At 39.8% G+C, this 19,404-nt stretch overlaps 1 protein-coding gene across 10 annotated transcripts in view; it reads left to right on the top strand.

The window, feature by feature from the left end:
* The window catches only part of Adgrv1 (adhesion G protein-coupled receptor V1), a 538,324-nt gene that overhangs the window by 208,187 nt on the left and 310,733 nt on the right, over positions 1–19,404 (top strand). For 9 of the 10 annotated variants that reach the window (XR_001780748.2, XM_017315364.1, XM_017315363.1 and 6 more), the window contains 5 exons: positions 808–982; positions 2,941–3,076; positions 5,107–6,209; positions 10,514–10,631; positions 11,987–12,158. Coding sequence is in view for 9 of the 10 variants with exons in the window: in XM_017315364.1 (XP_017170853.1) it covers positions 808–982; positions 2,941–3,076; positions 5,107–6,209; positions 10,514–10,631; positions 11,987–12,158 (1,704 nt within the window). In the remaining variant the exon portion in view is untranslated. Of the gene's footprint in view, positions 1–807; positions 983–2,940; positions 3,077–5,106; positions 6,210–10,513; positions 10,632–11,986; positions 12,159–19,404 lie in introns of those variants that run through there. The other variant, XM_017315369.2, reaches the window with a different exon arrangement.

Here is a 19,404-nt window from a genome sequence, read left to right as displayed (position 1 = left end):
TTTCAGCTATAAATCATAGTCCCTGGAAGAGTTACCCATAACACAAAGTCTTACATGATGGTTATTTGAAGTATAGCTACTTCAAAGGAGCAAACAGAAACAACAACAAAAAACAAAACCAAACCCCCTAAATTACCTTTGAAGCTTTCTGAGCATACCCCAAATGTCCAATTTAATGAAAGAACTGAGAGCCTTAGGCGAGGGTCGGCTTTGACGCGGAAGGAAGGAAACAGGCTCAGTCTGTCTCAGGTGAAGTTCAGTCTAGACAGATCCAGTTCTGAAAGAGTCCCAGTGAGCGAGGACACTGATATGCTATCCAAGAATTGGACGTGGTGCTTCAGGCCTGCTAACCCTGCACTCTGGAGGCCGAGGCAGGAAAATTGGAAATTCAAGGTCATCCTTGGTTGTCTAGTGAGTTACCAGCCAGCCTACAATACATGCAACCTTTGTTTGAAGGATAAATTCATTAATTAACATTCATGAAAAAATGAAAGACACATAGTCACTACAGATTTTTTGAAACAATGTAATTAAACTCTTTTGCTTTTATTCAGTTATTATTGCATCTATTTTTTGGATATTTTATAATTCAAATAATTACTTTAAAAAAAGAAATCTTGAAACTATAATCGGAAGCATAGAACAGAATAAAATTTCAAATCTGAGATATTGAGTATTTCTCCTCTGAGTCTATCATCATCTGGGGGCATAAACTGTAAAACCTAAAGAGGAGTCCGTGTGACCCATTCTTCAGAGAGCGGTAGAGCGTCCCTGGTGTGCATGTCCTCTAAGCTTGTCTTTCTTCAGGTTGGCTTTGAATCTGCTGCTTTCCAGCTCATGGACATCAAGGCCGGCACAAGCCAAGTCATGGTCTCCAGGAAAGGGACATACGGCAGGCTCTCTGTGGCCTGGACCACAGGTTACGCCCCTGGCTCTGAAATTCCTGAGCCTATTGTCATTGGCAACATGACACCAACCCTGGGTGAGTTCAGCCTGCAGCCTATTGAGGTGTGCAATTGACAGCCATCAAGGTTATCCCTCCCCTTAACCTGAGCTGTGTGAGTCTTAACTCATTGTCCCTAGACTGAAAGTGGTGCTCCTCTGTCCTAACCAGGGTGACAGGCTCCTTGGTGAGGAGGAGAGGAACTTGCTAGTTAGATTGAAATCTTAAACACCACGTAAAAATGATGATGGCCAAGCCAATAGCTGTCAATTCTTAAGGATTCGTTAAAAGTAGTTTTCAGTATCTCATCCAGACGATACAGCAAGAAATTGATACAGCTTTGCGCTTTGTGCTCGTTACACGTTCTGCATTGCTGACAGATGGGCATCAGTCACTTCACATACTTGATCGTTAGATTTATGTCAGTGGCCCTTTGAGAACAAGTAAGGTGTGAGTGTTGGGTGGCATGATCTCGACTGGTGCACAGTTGTGACTAGCTCCTCACCTCTGTTGCAGATCTGTGCTCCCCTGTGTACTCACAGTCCGTCCCTGCTCACTAGGCAAGTGGTTCTATAGCACACGAGTCTCATGCCTCTTACATAAGAGCTGGGATCCACATTCCCTCCATGAGCCTGGGACGATTTTTGTTTTCCTCAGTTGCATTTAGCTGAGCCAATGAGCGATGACTTTAGACAAGTTAAACAGAATGCAGACACCAAACATGATACCTTTGTTTCCTCAGCAGTGACAAGGCACTCTAAGTGTAGAGTGGATTTGTGTTCTACGTCATTTTGTGACACTACGGTCTCAGACTTGCCTTGGGTGGAGCATTTCACATCCACACAAAGCATCCTCGATCTTATGTATCAGCTGCTGCTGCTTGTCATTTTCTTCTTGGCTTGTCCCCTAAGTTGAAGATCTTTTATTATCTTTCTTATCTGCATTTTGTCCCCCTTTACCATACTCTATCATTCCTCTATCCTTTCTGTCATTTTTGGTGATATGTCTGTTTAGGTGTGATTAATCACAGTCTATGTGTAGAAATCTTGTTTTTTAGGTGCATGCTTGTATGTGACTTGGCTTGCATATAAGCTTTGAAAAGATTTTAGTGAATTTATAATAACTTGATTAAAAATGAATTTGCAAACAAGTACATGTCTTCAGAAAATTAGATTATTTTTGATCTGTTATAATAACTTTTAAATATAATAAATAATAAATATAATCCCTAAACCCACATACTACACTTAACAGTTGTAAACCCTCTTACTCATGACATTTTCTTCTAACATAAAATAAAATACATATATTTTGATATTTTCCCTAAATTCCTGTGATACCTTGGTGTTAAAAAACGCTGGGGCCAGAGTTCAAACTACAGCTCAGCACCAAATTTGCAGAAAAGCTTGCCTAACATCATGATAGCCATTCTCTTCCCTTTGCGACATTTGGTAATTGAGTAGAGGGAGGAGAAGCAAAAAGCCTAGAGAAGGGGAAGGGGAGGGGTGAGAGAGAGGAGGGAGAGGGAGGGAGAGAAGAGAGGGAAGGAAAGAGAGGTGAGTAAGCAGGGAGTAAAAAAACAGGGCTGTGTGGTCTCCAGAGATGTCTATAAATGTGTTTAATCTCTTGTTCCTATTAGTAAATATTTTATTTTTTTGGAACCAAATCAAAATTTGGGAAAGAGGTAATTTCAGCGTGTGTTTTAGCAACACAGTCCAGTTTAAGAAGTGCAAGTAGGCTGGAGAGATGGCTCAGCAGTTTAGATCACTGGATGTTTTTCCCAAGGACCAGGGTTCCATTCCCAGCATCCACAGATGGCTCACAACCTTCTGTGCCTCTGGTCCCAGGGATTCTATGCCCTGTTTGGCCTCCACAGACACTGCACACATACGATGCATGGGCATACACAAAGACAAAACACCTATGAATATAGAATAGAACTTAAACAAACAGAAGCAAAGAGGGATGCCCTACTTTCTATCTCATTCTTTCTCCAGGGAGCCTTTCTTTTGTGCATGGAGAAGAGAGGAAGGGAGTCCTGCTGTGGACATTTCCCAGCCCTGGCCGGCCAGAGGCATTTGTCCTTCATCTGTCAGGCCTGAGGAGCAGTGCTGCTGGTGGAGCTCAGCTTAGGTATGGCAAGGAGAATATCACTATCTAAGGCAGTGGTTCTCAGCCCGTGGGTCGAGACCCCTGTGGGTTGAACAACCCTTTCACAGGGTTCGAATATCAAATCTCCTGCATATCAGATATTTATATTACAATTCACAACAGTTGTACTTTTACAGTTATGAAGTAAAAATGAACCCAATTTTATGGTTGGGGGGGTCACCACAAGAATGCAGACATGCATTAAAGGATCAAAGCATTAGGTAGGTTAAGAACCACTGATAAGAGATCAACCCCTGACCTTGGAATTGCTGTGGTGCACTGGTCACTTGCACGTCAGTAGAGGCCCTCAATCTCCGCCACTGGGAGAGCACACCTTGACCTCAGAGTGGACGCCTGGGCTCACAGCTTCCCTGATGACACAGCTTCAGTTTTAAAGGGGCTGACCTCTGAGAAAGCTGAAAACTCGCATTTCCACAGATTATTAAAACTATGCATAAACATCCATCACAGTCAGTGAATGGCATGACTTGTTGAAATCAGTGGTTCCTTTCTGCCTAGTTACAGTTAACATTGTTACCTGTCTGTAATAATTGCTTATATGGAATTTGGTATACTTTCAGATAAATAGATTACATGTAAATGCAGTTGGAATGGAGTTGGGCAGAAGAACAGCAATGGAGTAGTGTGTGTTTAAAACGGTTACATACATGTTTGTGCGTGGGGGGGTAGTTATCTGTAGAGTCTAATATGCTTTCATATATCCCACTTGAAATAATATTTATCCAAAGAACATATTTCAGGGTGACAAATGTTTTTTTTAACAACATTAATAACAAATAGGTTTATAGTGCTTCCCCTAAACCAGACACTGCTGTAAGCCACCTCTAGTACCATCTGTGTACTTAGCATTGTGTGTCTTATTTTATAAATGAGCAGGAAGCTGGTGGGTGGCAATCTAGTGAGTTTTCTATTGCTGCGATAAAACACCATGCCCAAACGAAGGAAGATGTTTATTTTATACTACAATTTTCACAGCACACTGAGGGAAATCAAGGCAGGAATGTGGAGGCGGGAGCAGATGCGGACACTGTGGAAGAATGCTGACCACCTGCTTGCTCTTCATGGCTTGCTCAGCTTGCTTTTGTGTACAAGCCTGGATCACTGGGGGTGCACTGCTCCCACTGAGCCAGGGTCTCCCTCGTCAGTCACCAATTAGGCAAATGCCCATAAACAATGCGATGGATTTTCTCCATTGGGGTTCCTCTTTCCCAGTACAACTAACTAGGACAGACAGATTATCTAGTGAACCCAGTATCACTCTCCCAATCTGTATGCGATTGCAGGCTCTCCAGCCACTGTCTCAGCTCTGGACAGTGTTTATGTGCTGCTCCGTGGAGACAGATAGGCTTGGGATATCTGCTAAAACATCATGCAAGTATATGTACTTTATAAGTTTGACATACAATATATAAATATAATTATATTTATTTATAAATTTTCCATGGTCAGGAGTAGGTTAGTAGTAGGCTATCACTAATCATAACTTCAGATGTAACTATTATTAAAAATACATAAGTAAGAGGTAAGGATAAAGTTTTCAACCAGTGATGTTTCTAACTCACACGCAAGTTTTAGTGACATTTTTGAAGAGAATAGTTTCCTTTCTAAGAGCAGGAAGACAGAAGAATTTCGCTCACAGTATGAAAGACTAGTTTGGTTTGGTAGCCATGAGAGAAGGCCAACATTCGGTATCATGGGTGTTCTTGTCTTTCTGTCCTGACCACAGACCCACGAGTTTCAGGCCATCAGACTACCGCTCCTGTGTGACAGGGTATCAGATCCCAGATGCATACTTTCTCTGCACTGTGGCTGGCCCTGCCCCTGATGATGCTTCTCATGCTTTTACTTATGAGTGTGTAAATAAGGTTTTATGGAATATGAGAGAACATGGTATTTCTAACAGGATTCTTGCATTTTAAGTATTGAAGGAAATTACTCTACAGTGGCATGCTTATGTTAAATTCAGCCCATATGTTTTAACTTTTTTCCAGATCAGGTTTCACTACTGCTGAAATTGAACCCATGGGAGTCTTCCAATTTTCCCCTAGTTCAAGAAATATCACAGTGTCAGAGGATGCACAGACGATCCGAATATGTGTGCAAAGACTCTTTGGGTTTCACGGTGACCTGATTAAAGTCTCCTACGAGACAACTGCAGGAAGTGCCAAGCCTCCAGAGGACTTCGAAGCTGTTCAGAAGGGGGAAGTTTTTTTCCAGAGATTCCAACCTGAGATTGATTTTGAAATAACCATTATTAATGATCAGCTTCCTGAGATAGAAGAAACATTTTACATTAATCTTACTTCAGTAGAAACCAGGGGGTTGGGGAAGGGGGGTGTGAATTGGAGACCTCGCCTAAATCCAGATCTCAGTGTCGCAGTGGTCACCATAGTGGACAATGATGACTTGACTGGGGTAGCTGTTTCTGTCCCTGTGACAGCAGGGACTGTGGCAGTTGACAGCACTCTCCTTGCCATGGAAACTGGTTCTACCACACACCCTAACAAAAGCAAGATAACCACCATTCCATATACCACGGAGGTGTTTGCCCCTGTTACAGAGACAGTAACTGTGTCTGCCATCCCTGAGAAACTTGCTACTGCTCATAGTGTCATATCTGTGAAGCCTGATGTGGTCCCAGGAACTGTTCTTGCTTCAGTCTATGGAACCCTGAGTATCGGACCCCCCATTGTTTATGTGTCAGAGGAAATGAAGAATGGGACTCTCAGTACTGCAGATATCCTTATCCAGAGGATGGGTGGGTTCGCAGGCAATGTCACCATAACAGTGAAGACTTTCGGCGGAAGATGTGCTCAGAAGGAACCCAGTGTGTGGCCCTTCCAGGATGTCTATGGAGTTGGCAACCTAACAACATGGGCATTCGAAGAAGAAGACTTTGAAGAACAATTGCTCACCCTCACATTCCTCTATGGGGAAAGAGAACGTAAAATCGCAGTTCAGATTTTGGACGATGATGAGCCCGAGGGGCAGGAATTCTTCTACGTGTTTCTCACAGACCCTCAAGGGGGAGCAGAGATTGTGAGGGGGAAGGACAGCACTGGGTTTTCAGCCTTTGCTGTCATCATTATCTCAGGTACAGTAGTACATTATTACAACGTACTGATGGGTATAGTATATCAAGCTGTACATTATAGTGTCTTTAATATGTCGGTCTTTCATAATAAAAATTGTCTTCCTTTAGGATGGACATAGCAGTGCATGCCTTTAATTGCAGCATTCAGAAGGCAGAGGCAGGCAGATCTCTCCAAGTTTGAGACTAGCCTGCTCTACCTAGTGAGTTCCAGGACAGTCAGGAAAACAGTGAGAGTCTGTCTAAATAACAACAATGATGACATCAACAGGAAATAATTGTCTTCCTAAAGTAATGAATGAATGGATGAATGAATGAATGAATGAATGAATGAAAGTAATAAAATAATGAGCACGAGCTTGTGTTTTTTTCAGGCCAGACTACAATTTAACGAGTTATAGATGTTACTTAGATAAGAACCAGGTACGTGATCTATAAATCTGTAGTTTTACAACATAGAGAAAAATCCTTAAGTCCACATTATTTTTCTAGAAAAATGCTGTTTTGGATATCCAAACATATGATTGCTTGTTTTGAAATCATATTTTAAGTTTTTGAGCCACTTCCAGTAATCAGTCCTAAAGTAAAGATGTAATTGTCAAGAAATCTTCTGCATATGTTATGAGTTAAAATTATTATCTTTTGTTGTTTTGAGACAAGATAATTGATATAAGCATTGTACTAGTTGGATACACACACATGCACACACACACACACACACACACACACACACACTCACACACTACACACACCAAACTGTGTATATATTTGAGTGTAGGCATGTGTATGCACATGTATGATGTACATGTGTATGCATATGTATACACATGCACAAACTCACAAACCCTATACATTTGTGTTAGAATAGTTTAAAATTTTCTGCTTTTTTTTTTTTTTTATCTAATGCAACTGATCCAGTCATTGCATTGTTGCCTCTCCGTCCCACATTCTCTGTGTGCACATTTCCTATTTATATGTATTTACATAGATTTTCAATTATTTTATTTTAGAAGCTCCTCACACATGCTGTTTACTTCAGGATGAATACTATGTATCACTGCACAAAATAGATTGGCTTAGCAATAACTAAGTATGGCAGTAACAAGGCCAGTTTGTGATTATATATATATTTTATTTATTTATTTATTTATTTATTTATTTATTTATTTATTTATTTATTTATTTATTGTCTGAGACAGGGTTTCTCTGTGTAGCCCTGACTGTCCTGGAACTCACTCCGTAGACCAGACTGGCCTTGAACTCAGAAATCCGCCTTCCTCTGCCTCCCAAGTGCTGGGATTAAAGGCGTGCGCCACCACTGCCCGTGTGATTATATTTTATTTTGATTACATATTGTCTATTTTCATATATACAAAATGTGATTTATAAATAAATTGTCAAATAAGTAAATCAAGCTAACTACCCTATTTATCATCCCAAATCTTAATGTTTCTGTGGTGAGAACGTCTGAGGTTTATTCTTAGTAACCTGAAAGTGCACAATGCACAATGTGTTTACTACTTACATGCTACACACTGGATCTCAGGACTCACTACTAGGGCTTCCTTGGATTTGTGTCATTTTAGTCATTCAGTTATAATGATGTAATAACTTCCTTTATACTGTTTTTCCTATTTCTATTACGCTACAAATTTTCATTAATTATAACTAACATCACTCCTATTTCAATAGTGTGTTGAAATCATTGTAAATTTTAATTCATTTCTGCAATTTTTTTTACATTGGCTTGATGTAATTTGTACATTTCCATTAAGATTTATTTGAAATTAAGCATCACCCTCACATTCTATGTTTAAATATTTAATTACAGCCATTCAGATACGACCATGGCTGACAGTCAAAATGTCTAGCAATTAGTGTGACCTATATCAGTCCAGTGAAAATAAAAACGGTCTCTAGAGGTTCTTAGCTCTTCTGAACACTACTCCATTAGTTACCGTGTAATGGGGAGGCTTCAAGTCCTGGTTAGGTGGTTGATAGAGAGCTCTTTGGTGATCAGCATGGCAATTGTGGTATTAGGATGCTATTGGGCATGAAAATGCTTCTATATATACCAGGCAATAGGGCACACCGAAGCCTGCTCAAATGTCCGTTCTCAAGTGTCTGCGGAGTGGGAGACTCTCTGACTTAGGAATGGATATAATGGATTCCTCACAATGCCTGTCTGTAATATCATGTGATGTAGCACACCTGAGACCATAACCAGCCACACCCACATTATCTAAAGGTTCTTTATTCTTCTATTCTGCCCAGGTTCCTGTCACACACCTGGCTTGTTCTTCTTATAATATTTCTGTTTTAAGTACATCAATAACTGTCCTGATTGCCCTGTCATCAACCAGCCCTCACAATCTTTCCGTGTTTAGATGTTAGAACCCACTTTAAAAGAAACCAGATACTAAATGGCTCATTTGGTCTTGGTTCTGAGCACTGGTACCTTAGAAATCTAGAATCAGCTTACCAAGAAATACGGCTTGGGTTTATTGTAGATGTGAAAAGAGAATTTTAATTTGATCGTGGTCAGTGGCTATTGCTCTACAAAAGGAAACAGGAAACTAACCCACCAGGAAAGAACAGAAGCAAAGCTGGAGGGAACAAGTGCTGCAGAAGAGGAAAGTGGAGCATCAAACTCTAATGGGCTAAAACGTGATTATAATGGTTAACTGATGAAAACCAGGACTGTCAGTCTAGCCGATAAACAAACAGCACACAGGAGGAGTGAGGACAAACGGGGCCCATCACAGGCATCTCCACAATACATAGTGTCCATATTTTCTTGCACGTCAAAGCTGGGAAACAGATTGTGTATGTGTGTGTATATATATGTGTGTGTGTGTGATATGTATGTGTGTGTATGTATTATGTTTGTATGTAGTATGTATGCATGTGGTGTATATGTACTTATGAGTATGTATATGTGTGCATATACATGTGTGTATATTGTGTGTATATGTGTGTATATGTCCATGTGTGAATGTGTGTGGTGTATGTGTGTGTGTGAGAGTATGGGTATGTGTGAGTATGTATATGTGTATATGTATGTGTGTATATGTTTGTGTGTGGTGTATATGTGTGTCGGTGTGGTAGTGGTGGTGGTGGTGGTGGTGGTGGTGGTGGTGGTGGTGTGTGTGTATGTGTGTGTAAAATACTTCTTATAACCACCAAGGAGCCTCTAACACTCAGGATTTGCCTAATCCTTTTTTTCCTTTTGTCCCGGGGCAGGTAAGTAAGTATGTGACATAAACTTTCTACCCATTTAAAGGAAGGTGAGTTGATTACACACTTCATTTACTTGACAAATACTTTTTATTAAAGGCTTGCTATAAGCTGGCAGTCTTCTTGTGCTAGGAACACAGTGGAGCACTGCTCTGTTGGAGCTTGCACTGTGTGTGAATGCACAACCTTTAAACAGCAACCATGTAAAGGGCCAGCTGCTATCACATGTGCTGTGAGTCTCCTTAGAAACATCATGTGTCCAGCCTCAATTTGAGGGCCTTTGCCTTGTCCTAATGTATCTCATTTTATCTCTTGAAGGTCTGCTTTTTTCTGAAGGAATGGAGGGTAGTGGATCTTGGGGAGAGGTGAGGTTGGAGGGATCGAGGAAGAATGGAGAGAGAAAAACTGGTCAGAATATAACTTGTCTGAGAAAAGAATCTAGTTTTAATAAAAATTAAATAAGTTAAAACAAAAGGAAAACAAATCACGAGCACACACAGTGTGGATCACGAGCACACACAGTGGATCTCAAGCACACACTGTGGATCACAAGCACACACAATGGATCTCGAGCACACACTGTGGATCACAAGCACACACAATGGATCTCGAGCACACACAGTGGATCACGAGCACACACTGTGGATCACAAGCACACACTGTGTTGATTGCAAGCACACACAGTAGATCACGAGCACACACAGTGGATCACGAGCACACACAGTGGATCACAAGCACACACCATGGATCACGAGCACACACTGTGTGGATCACAAGCACAAACTGTGGATCATGAGCACACACTGTGGATCACAAGCACACACTGTGTGGATCATGACCACACACTAGGAGGATGTCAAGGTGGCTTCTGTTGGTCTTCACTTCTCGAATTGATATCTACTTTGGCATTATAGTCTGGGAATGTTTTTAGGAAAAAGTTATTAAAAATGAATGTTTCCACCTCCCACATGTACATTTCTCCTTTATACTCTCTGGGTATCAAGATGACTACGGCACTGGAGGGTTTATAGATTCCTAAATGTATTATAGCCCTCCATTTTCCATTCCAGGGAGTGACCTCCATAATGGCATCATAGGCTTCAGTGAGGAGTCCCAGAGAGGCCTGGAACTGAGGGAAGGAGCTGATAAAAACAGCCAGCGCCTAGTAGTCACAAGGCAGCCAAACAGGTATGTGTGTGTGTGTGTGTGTGTGTGTGTGTGTGTGTGTGCGTGTGCGTGTGCGTGTGCATGTGCGTGTGCATGTGTGTTCACATGTGAAGATGTAACATCCTAAAATTGTATACAGAACTTAAGACCCGTAATGAATGATGAAGACAGGGTGAATATTGATAAAGGTAGCTTGCAAGCTAGTTTGACAGTATTAGTATGTATTCTTTTAACTAAAAGTGTATTTACTATTATTATTGGGGGGTACTCATCTAATTAATGGTATGGGTGGGTCAGAAGACAACTTTCAGTTGTCACTCTTCTTCTCTGATGGGTTTTTGGGGATGATATTCAGATTGTCAGCTAGATGGCCAGTGTATTTATTGGCCAAGCCACCGAACTAGCCTGGGAATGATGTCATTCTCAATCTATTATGTAACACACTGGGTTTTGCGCCATAACATAGGAATGCCTAGAATGTTTACATACCATCCAAATCAATGTCAAATGGTTTAGAGCATCTCTATCATGGTACCTACTCTGTAATGACTGTGTATGTAACCACTGTGCCCTGTCTATCATGATAACTACTCCATGATGACTGTGTATGTAAGCACTGTACCCTCTCTATCATGATAACCACTCCATGATGACTGTGTATGTAAGCACTGTACCCTCTCTATCATAATAACCACTCCATGATGACTGTGTATGCAACCACTGTACCCTCTCTATCATGACAACCACTCCATGATGACTGTGTATGTAAGCACTGTGCCCTCTCTATCATGGTACCCACTCCGTGATGATTGTGTATGTAAGCACTGTGCTCCAGAGGAGACTTGGAGCATCAAAGGTCTCCTTTCTGCCCAAACTCAGTAGCGAGTTTTTGGGAACTTATTTCATGTCTTTACTTGCTTTGTACATGCACGTATGTATGGATTAAAACATGGGGCCTGCTCTGTAAAAATGTGGGACATCTTTAACCATTACAATTATATCTGTTTTTAGGAGTAGTGTTTTCCTCTAAAGTAATTATTGTTAAAAGACAAATAATACCCATTTTCTTGAGGTCCGAGATTCTCTCTACTGTTTATTTGCACATTTTGTTACCTTGGACAGAAAGAATTTGACTTAACCTTCCTCCCTGAGTGTCAGCTCATCACTGACCAGTGGGTAGTTAGAGAATGCTATGGAGACCATAGTATTCATATCTGCTGCAGGAAATGCAGCTCCTGTGTACCATTGCCAGTCATACGGTACGTGCTGCCCTCCCTGTGGAGGAACAAGGAAGGCTCCCAGTGCCTGGCACTGTGTGTCTTCCTTTACCACAGTTCATGAGTTCAGTGTCTGTTCTTTTGTTTGTTTGTGCACAGGGCCTTTGAAGAAGTTCAGATCTTTTGGCGAGTCACACTTAACCAAACAGTCACCATTCTCCAGGAGAAGGGGCTAAACCTAACAGATGAACTCCGGTTTGTGGCAGGGGTCACAACTTGCACAGGAGGTCAAACGCGATGCTTTATTCACCTTGAGCTCAACCCCAAGAAGGTGAGTGCTGTGAGCTGGTAAACATTTCTTTAGAATTCCCCAGCTCAGATTGTCATGATTGAAACTTACTGTGTGGTGATTGTCTGGCCATGATGTCTAAACATTTCTTAGACCAGATTTAGATGTAAAATTTATGCCATCATAAATGTTTGCTGAGAGTTTTCTGTTTTTTTTTTTGCCACGTCTAGGGTACGTTTGGCCCAAACACTTGCTGCATGTCAGCCAAATTAATTTCTCTAACTACTCTATTTGCGGCTTTGTTCTTATATTCATAAACATTTTTCTATCTATACATGAGAGATCTTTGTTTCATATACCCTTGAGTTACTATAGTTTTGAATTTATAAAAGAGGCACACAGACTGCTTTTGGTATATCCTTGGGTCAATGAGCTGCATGTAGCTCTGGGGCATAGACACTGGCCCACTGTCAGGACAGTCTGCATCACTCAAATGGGTTTTCTCACAGTGACCCACCTAAGCTGGCAGGATGCTTGATAATCACATGGAAGTGATTATGTGAGATTTTGATGCTTGGCCATCTAAGGTACACTCAGTACTATTTAATTTTGCTGCACATTTATTAAATCAAAATATCTATTAAAAACCTGCCCACCAGATTCTGAAATGAATGTTGAGGCACAATGGCTTCTTTTCATGAGCCACAAACATTACACAGCACAGAACACACATAGATGCGCTTGCCCCAAAGCTCTTCACAACACTAAACCTATTTGAAAATAACATCATTGTTGGTTTCAATTTTTAAAAATACTTTTCTCCTTAGTTTTTCAGCTTTTGAGAATTGCCATAATAGTTATAGTCTTCTAAGGTGGCTTCCATACATATTTTCATATTTTGGGGAATTTTTGTTCTGAAAGCAAAAGGGACAACCTGTCATTGGTCACTGAGGCTCGCATGTGCTTGGTAATAGTTAGTTTGATTTTGTTGAGATATAAGATCTTGTTCCTGTCCCTAGATGTTTCTGAGAAACACCATTCATGTACACTAAAGTATTTTATTAACTGACACCTTGAAGGATACTTTTCTCAGTACCTTGTTTACAACGCTGCAGTGCCAGCTGTATAGAGGTCCTGCTAGAGCCTTAGCAGTTGTGAGCCTGCTGCCATGGCCTCCTTGTTTCTGGAAGGGCAACCTGGTTGAGGTGGGAGAACAGTCTGTTCTCCTTAGCCTCATGGTCTATTGTTTGAGAAAAGTGCTGCTGGCCTTATTTCTGCTTCATTTGTTTACGGTTCACAGGTGCTAATCACATATTCCAATTTTTTATGCCATTCTTGGTTTTCCTAGTAATAAATCTTTATATGCAGTTTTTAATATTAAGTTCTAACTACTTAAATGCAGAAAGATCAGTGATGGCCATCGTTTTAATTTTTCTGTTATTGGAAATAGATTTTCTTCTCATATAATACATAGTAAGTACAGTTTCTCCCCCTGCCCCCGCCAGCTCCTTCAGCTCCTCTCTCCTTTTGATCATTTTTGTCTCTCATTAGAAAACAAACAGGCTTCTAAGAGAAAATAATATAAAATAAAATAAAATAAAATAAAATAAAATAAAATAAAATAATAATATAAAAGAACAAAAACTAACACATCAGAATAGGACAAAACCAACAAACAGAAGAAAAGGAGCCTAAGAAAAGAAACTAGAAATAGACAAAGACACAGACACCCACCCACTCATTCGCACACTCAGGAATCCTATAAAAACATAAAACTAGAAGATATAATATATACCCAGAGGGCCTATAGCATTAAAAAATGGGGAAAAACCCCTACTGCTGAGTGCACAGCCCACTCCTAAGAATAGTTTATTTCCCCAATGAAACTCCTTGGGGAAAAATTACATTTTTCATTTGCAAGTGGTTACCAATCGGAGATGGCTTCTGGGTTTGGAATGGGACAAATGTCTACATCTCCTTTCAGCTTTAAGACCTCATCGGGTATAGATCCACATTGGCCCTGCACAATCTCCTCAGGTTCTGTGAGTTCATATGTGTGTCGATTCTGTCGATTTAAAAGGCTTTATCTTTTCCTGTCCTCCATCCCTGCTGGCTCTTATGATCTTCCAGCCTCCTCTTCTACAGGCTCCCTGATTCCTAAGGGGAAGGATTTGATAGAAACATCCTATTTAGAGTATTCTTAGGTCTTTCACTCTCTGCATATTGTCTGACTCTAGGGTATTGAGTGTCAGTTTTTTGGTCACTCAAGCAGTGTTTCATCTCATGGAGTGGTCCTTAAGTCAATCAGACATCGGTTGGTTGCTCCCACAAGCTTTGGGCCACCATTACACTAGGATTATCTTGCAGGAAAGACAGTCTTATAGAGCAAAGCATTAGTGGCTGGGTTGGTGTTTACCTTTCTGCTTTGATAGTGTGCAGAGTACTATCCTGTACTAAACACACCAGAACCTAAGGGTGAAGGCTATATATAGGCACCAGCTTGAGTTCTCCATGTACAATGAGTTGTGTGTGTGTTGTCCACAACAATGAGAATTTGTCATCAGTTTGTGGAGAGCATCCTACAGTCTTGGCAACAATTTTGGTTGTTTGGTGGTTTTTATGGGATCTCTTTGGTCAACAACTCAATTAGATATAAAACATTCCTGGCACTGGAAGATTCATTTGGTCACAAGATATCTCCATTTGGTCTCTGTCTACTTTATTTGGTGATCTTATTTAGATTGCTTTCATATATGCATCTATGTGTCACAACATTAGGAAGGTTGTGAACCACTGGTCTAACTAGAGGAAGGCCACAGAGACCAGAATTCAGTTGTTTCAGGTAGGTAAAAAAGATAACTTCTTTTCAAAATATTGTATCTCCATTGTCTTTCCAGCTGTTAAAGTATAGATGAGGACAGCATATTCTTATGTCAGTCAAAGAAAATGTAAAACAAGAAGGAACTGAGAGTGGCGACACAGATCTGTAATCCCAGCACTCCAGAGGCTGGAGCACAAAAACACACACATCTGAGGCCAGCCTGGGCTAAGAGACTATATCTCAAAAGTAAATGAGGGGGATAGGATTGTGTCTTAAAGGAAATTAAAACATGCACTACAATCTTCTATTCATTTTCACAAACTATGTTTGATTATTTAGCATGGATTTGGCTTCTCAAGTTTGGATTCCTTCTATTTCTTACAAACTAAGAGCTAACAGTATAAGTCAGGAAATACAGAAGTCATTTATCTTATTTTATCATTTTATTTTTTGCAATGACGTTTGAGAGCCTGTGAGAACCTTTTGGCCTAAGAGCTGTCTTCAGTGGTTGGCAGAGAAATGGTTTAAATTATACAGAGCTTGTTCAGCAGACTATGTGGTAGGCAGAGTTTTAGCTCTGATGACAGAAGATCTTGGTTCAAATCTTAGTTCATACACTAATTAATTAGGCAGTAATAGATAAGGTGTTTAGCCTTGATCGGCCTCCCAGGTTTAAAGGGATTAATAAATGGGCTACTAGGAAGATTCAATGTTTTAATAACAAATGAAGATTATTAGCACAGTTCTTGGCAAGAAATCGATTGGCCCTTAGAGATGATTGATAGTGCTTTTACTAAGAAGGAATGGGCCAGGAGCCTGAGGAACTTCTGCAGTAGCTGCATCAACACTAGTGGAGGTTTACAAATATTATACATGTACGCGTGCACACACAAACACACACACATATGAACACATAGATACCAGAACACGTCTGTGTGCAAAGTGACACAACAATTCAAAACAGTGTCTCCCTTGGTCCAGTTTTTTGACCCTCAACTTTAAAACCTTTAAGTCTATTTTCTCCACTGTCAACTCCATAATTATTTTCTTTCATTTTTAACTTATGAAGAATTTAACTGACTTGCCTCACCAACTTCTTAGGTTAGAATCCACCTTTTGAATTTTAGTCAACTCACCCTTTCTCTGATGAATTATCTCATAGACCTATATTAAGAAAACATATAAAATAAGAACTAGCTTAGGAATAGGGTATTTGGTTTTGGTTGTCAACACAATGTAGAATCACATTAGAAGGAAGTGTCTGTGAGGTATTTTCTACAGTACATTGGCATGTAAGTGTGCCTGTGAGCATTTTCTTAACTGTGTTAATGGAGACAGGAAGAACTGTCCAGAATATGAGCAGCACCGTTTTACACACTTTTCTCTAAATGGAGTAAAGAGAGAGAAGGCCCTAAGATCTAGCATGCATGCGCTAATTCATGCTCTGTGCCCCTGACTGTGCATGTAATGTCATTAATTGCTTCAACTTCTCACCTCCCTGAGTTCTTTACAGTGGTTAGATTGTAATCTGGTTTTGTGAGCCAAATAACCTCTTTGAGTTGCTTTTGTCAGGTTAATTTATTAGAACAGGAAAAACAAAAGAAAACAAAACACAACAAAACAAAACAAAACAAAACAAAAAACCCTAAAACAGCAGGCATGCTCTTAACCCACCAAATCTATTTAAACTGAAGCATTTAGACTTTGGTGCAAATATCCTTTAGAAAAATATTGTTTTGTTTTTACTTTTCTGCTTCTGAGCACTTTTGACTCCTGGAGGAGGAATTTTCTACTAGTTAAGGCAAAAGTCCACCCCAAAGTACAAATGCCCCCACTAGAAGAGGGTCCCAAAGTATGTACATGTGCAACGAGTTCATGTGAGGTCTGGAGATGCTCAGATATGATTTTAAAATCTTATTCCTTAATAGTATTCAGGCACATTGTCTGAATAGAGCATTTCTTTGCCTGGCTGGAAGATTCTTTTTGTCTCCAGTCTAATTATATGTAGGCTTCCATCTGTACACTATTCAATTTTTAGATAGTTCTCTACTTAAGTTACAACATGTTCTTTTGATGGTAAGTGGTTATAAGTAATGTTCTAATCATCATCACAATGAAAAGGAATATTTTACTGGAAAATAAAGACAAGAGTGTCTATTGGAACTTAATATGCCAAACTCCTCACTTCAAAGAGACTATTGTGAATTCAAGCTCCCAGGGCCATTAGGGAATATTAGCTCTTGAAATACAGTTGCCTTACTTTCCCTAAGGCTTCAGCTTCTTGCTTTTGCTAACTATAGTTTCTCATATTGGAAAGAATACACTTATTTCCACATTCTAACACTTATGGACAGTGTATTGGCAAAAGTAAAGAATTTTATATGCTGTTGGATAGCTAAACACATTTCTTTAAACATTGAAAACGAGATTAAGAACATTTAGTGAGTGACACGGATGGAGCTTTTTTGGATCGTAAAGAAGGATTTGTTGTTTTGTTTCATTTTCATTCAAATTATCACAAAACAAATGATAGATTAGACTCTTGCTGACAGATAAAAATATGCCTAATGTATGGTTAGACAATGACATGTGCAGCTGAAAATACATCAAGTCACTTTAACAGGATATGCCAGGATGCTAACAAGACAGTTAAACAATTCAGATTTTTCTCTCTAAGAGTAAGTCATTTGTAAAATCAGAAGATTGACAACGTGTTATAAGAAGCAGTTCAGACTTCAGGAAATGGGTGGGGTTTCAGGGAGGAGAAACACAAGGACGCAGGATGAACAGAGTTAATTTTGATTTGATACAATGTCATTTGAAAGTTATATGAAATTTCAGAACTTGTTATCAATATGTTCTCTCATATTTGTTTAAAACTTAAACACATTTAAAAAAAAATTGTGGGCTGAGATTGTAGCCCAGATGACAGAGTGTTTGCCTAGCAAAAAGCAAGCCCTGGGTTTGATGCCTTGTGCCACATAAACAGGAAGTGTTGGTGCACACCCTAGCCTAGTCCTTGAGAGGTAGACCAGATGGAGCTTTAGGAAATTCAAGGTTATTTTTTTCCCACATTTTTTATTAGATATTTTCTTCATTTACATTTCAAATGCCGTCCCAAACGTTCCCTATACCCTCCCCTGCTCCCCTACCCACCCACTCCCACTTCTTGGCCCTGGCGTTCCCCTGTACTGGGGCATATAAAGTTTGTAAGACCAAGGGGCCTCTCTTCCCAATGATGGCCGACTAGGCCATCTTCTGATACATATGCAGCTAGAGACACGAGCTCTAGGGGTACTGGTTAGTTCATATTGTTGTTACACCTATAGGGTTGCAGACCCCTTCAGTTCTTGGGTACTTTCTTTAGTTCCTATACTGGGGGCCCTGTGTTCCATCCTATAGTTGATTGTGAGCATCCACTACTGTATTTGCCAGACACTGGCAAAGCCTCACAGGAGACAGCTATATCAGGGTCCCTTTCAAGGTTATTCTTGAATACACACTGAGTTCAAGAACAGCCTGTGCTACATGAGACCCTATCTCAAAAGAAACGGTAAATAAGTAAATCTTACATGAAGTTCAATTCTCCCCTCACCCTTTTTTTTCTTACAACCCACAGTGTTATTTAACTTTGCACTCTGCCCTGGTTTCTACCTGATATCAGTGTTGAGAAAACTGCTATAATGTGTAATGTTTTGTTTAAGCTTTGAATATTTATGTAAATATTTTTGACCACATGGAGTACACATTATACCATTTTTATTTTTATACTTAAGGTATCATATATATGTATCTAATTATGAAATCTTTATGAATCCTGATGTTATATATCCATATTTGAGATATACCTATGTTGAAAAATATTTGAATAGTTTATTGCTTTCATCAATGTTTAATCAGCTGGTTCTGTGGATAGATTTATTTATTCATCATGTGCTTATTGAGCTTAGGAATATTATTTTTGGACCTTGTCTTAGTCACTTGTTATTGTTGTGAAGGACAGTATGATCAAGGCAACTCTTCTAAAATATAGCATTTAATTGGGAGGCTTGCTTACCGTTTCAAAGGTTTAATCCATTATTATCATAACAATGTCATGGCAGCATGCATGGCACTGGAGAAGTAGTTGAGAGCTACATACTAATCCATAGACAGAAAGAGAAAGCCCAGGCCTAGACTTGGCTTTTGAAACTTGAAAACCTAACCCCAGTCACACACTTCCTCCTACAAAGCCACATCTACTCCAACAAGATCACACCTCCTAATCCTTCATACTTCCTGGTGACTAAACATTCAAATATATGAGCCCACTAGGGCCATTCTTACTCAAATCACCACAGCCATTTAATCTTCAGTGAGAAGCCCAATATAAGAAAAAGATGTTTTAAAGAAAGAAGTAAAAAAACCAAAACAAAAACCAACAAACAAACAAACAAACAAACAAACAAACAAAAAACCCAAAAAACA

The sequence above is a fragment of the Mus musculus genome, chromosome 13 (genome assembly GCF_000001635.26).
Source record: "Mus musculus strain C57BL/6J chromosome 13, GRCm38.p6 C57BL/6J".
Taxonomy (NCBI): domain Eukaryota; kingdom Metazoa; phylum Chordata; class Mammalia; order Rodentia; family Muridae; genus Mus; species Mus musculus.
Note: the sequence above shows the minus strand (reverse complement) of the source record. Positions and strands in the feature narration are given on the sequence as shown.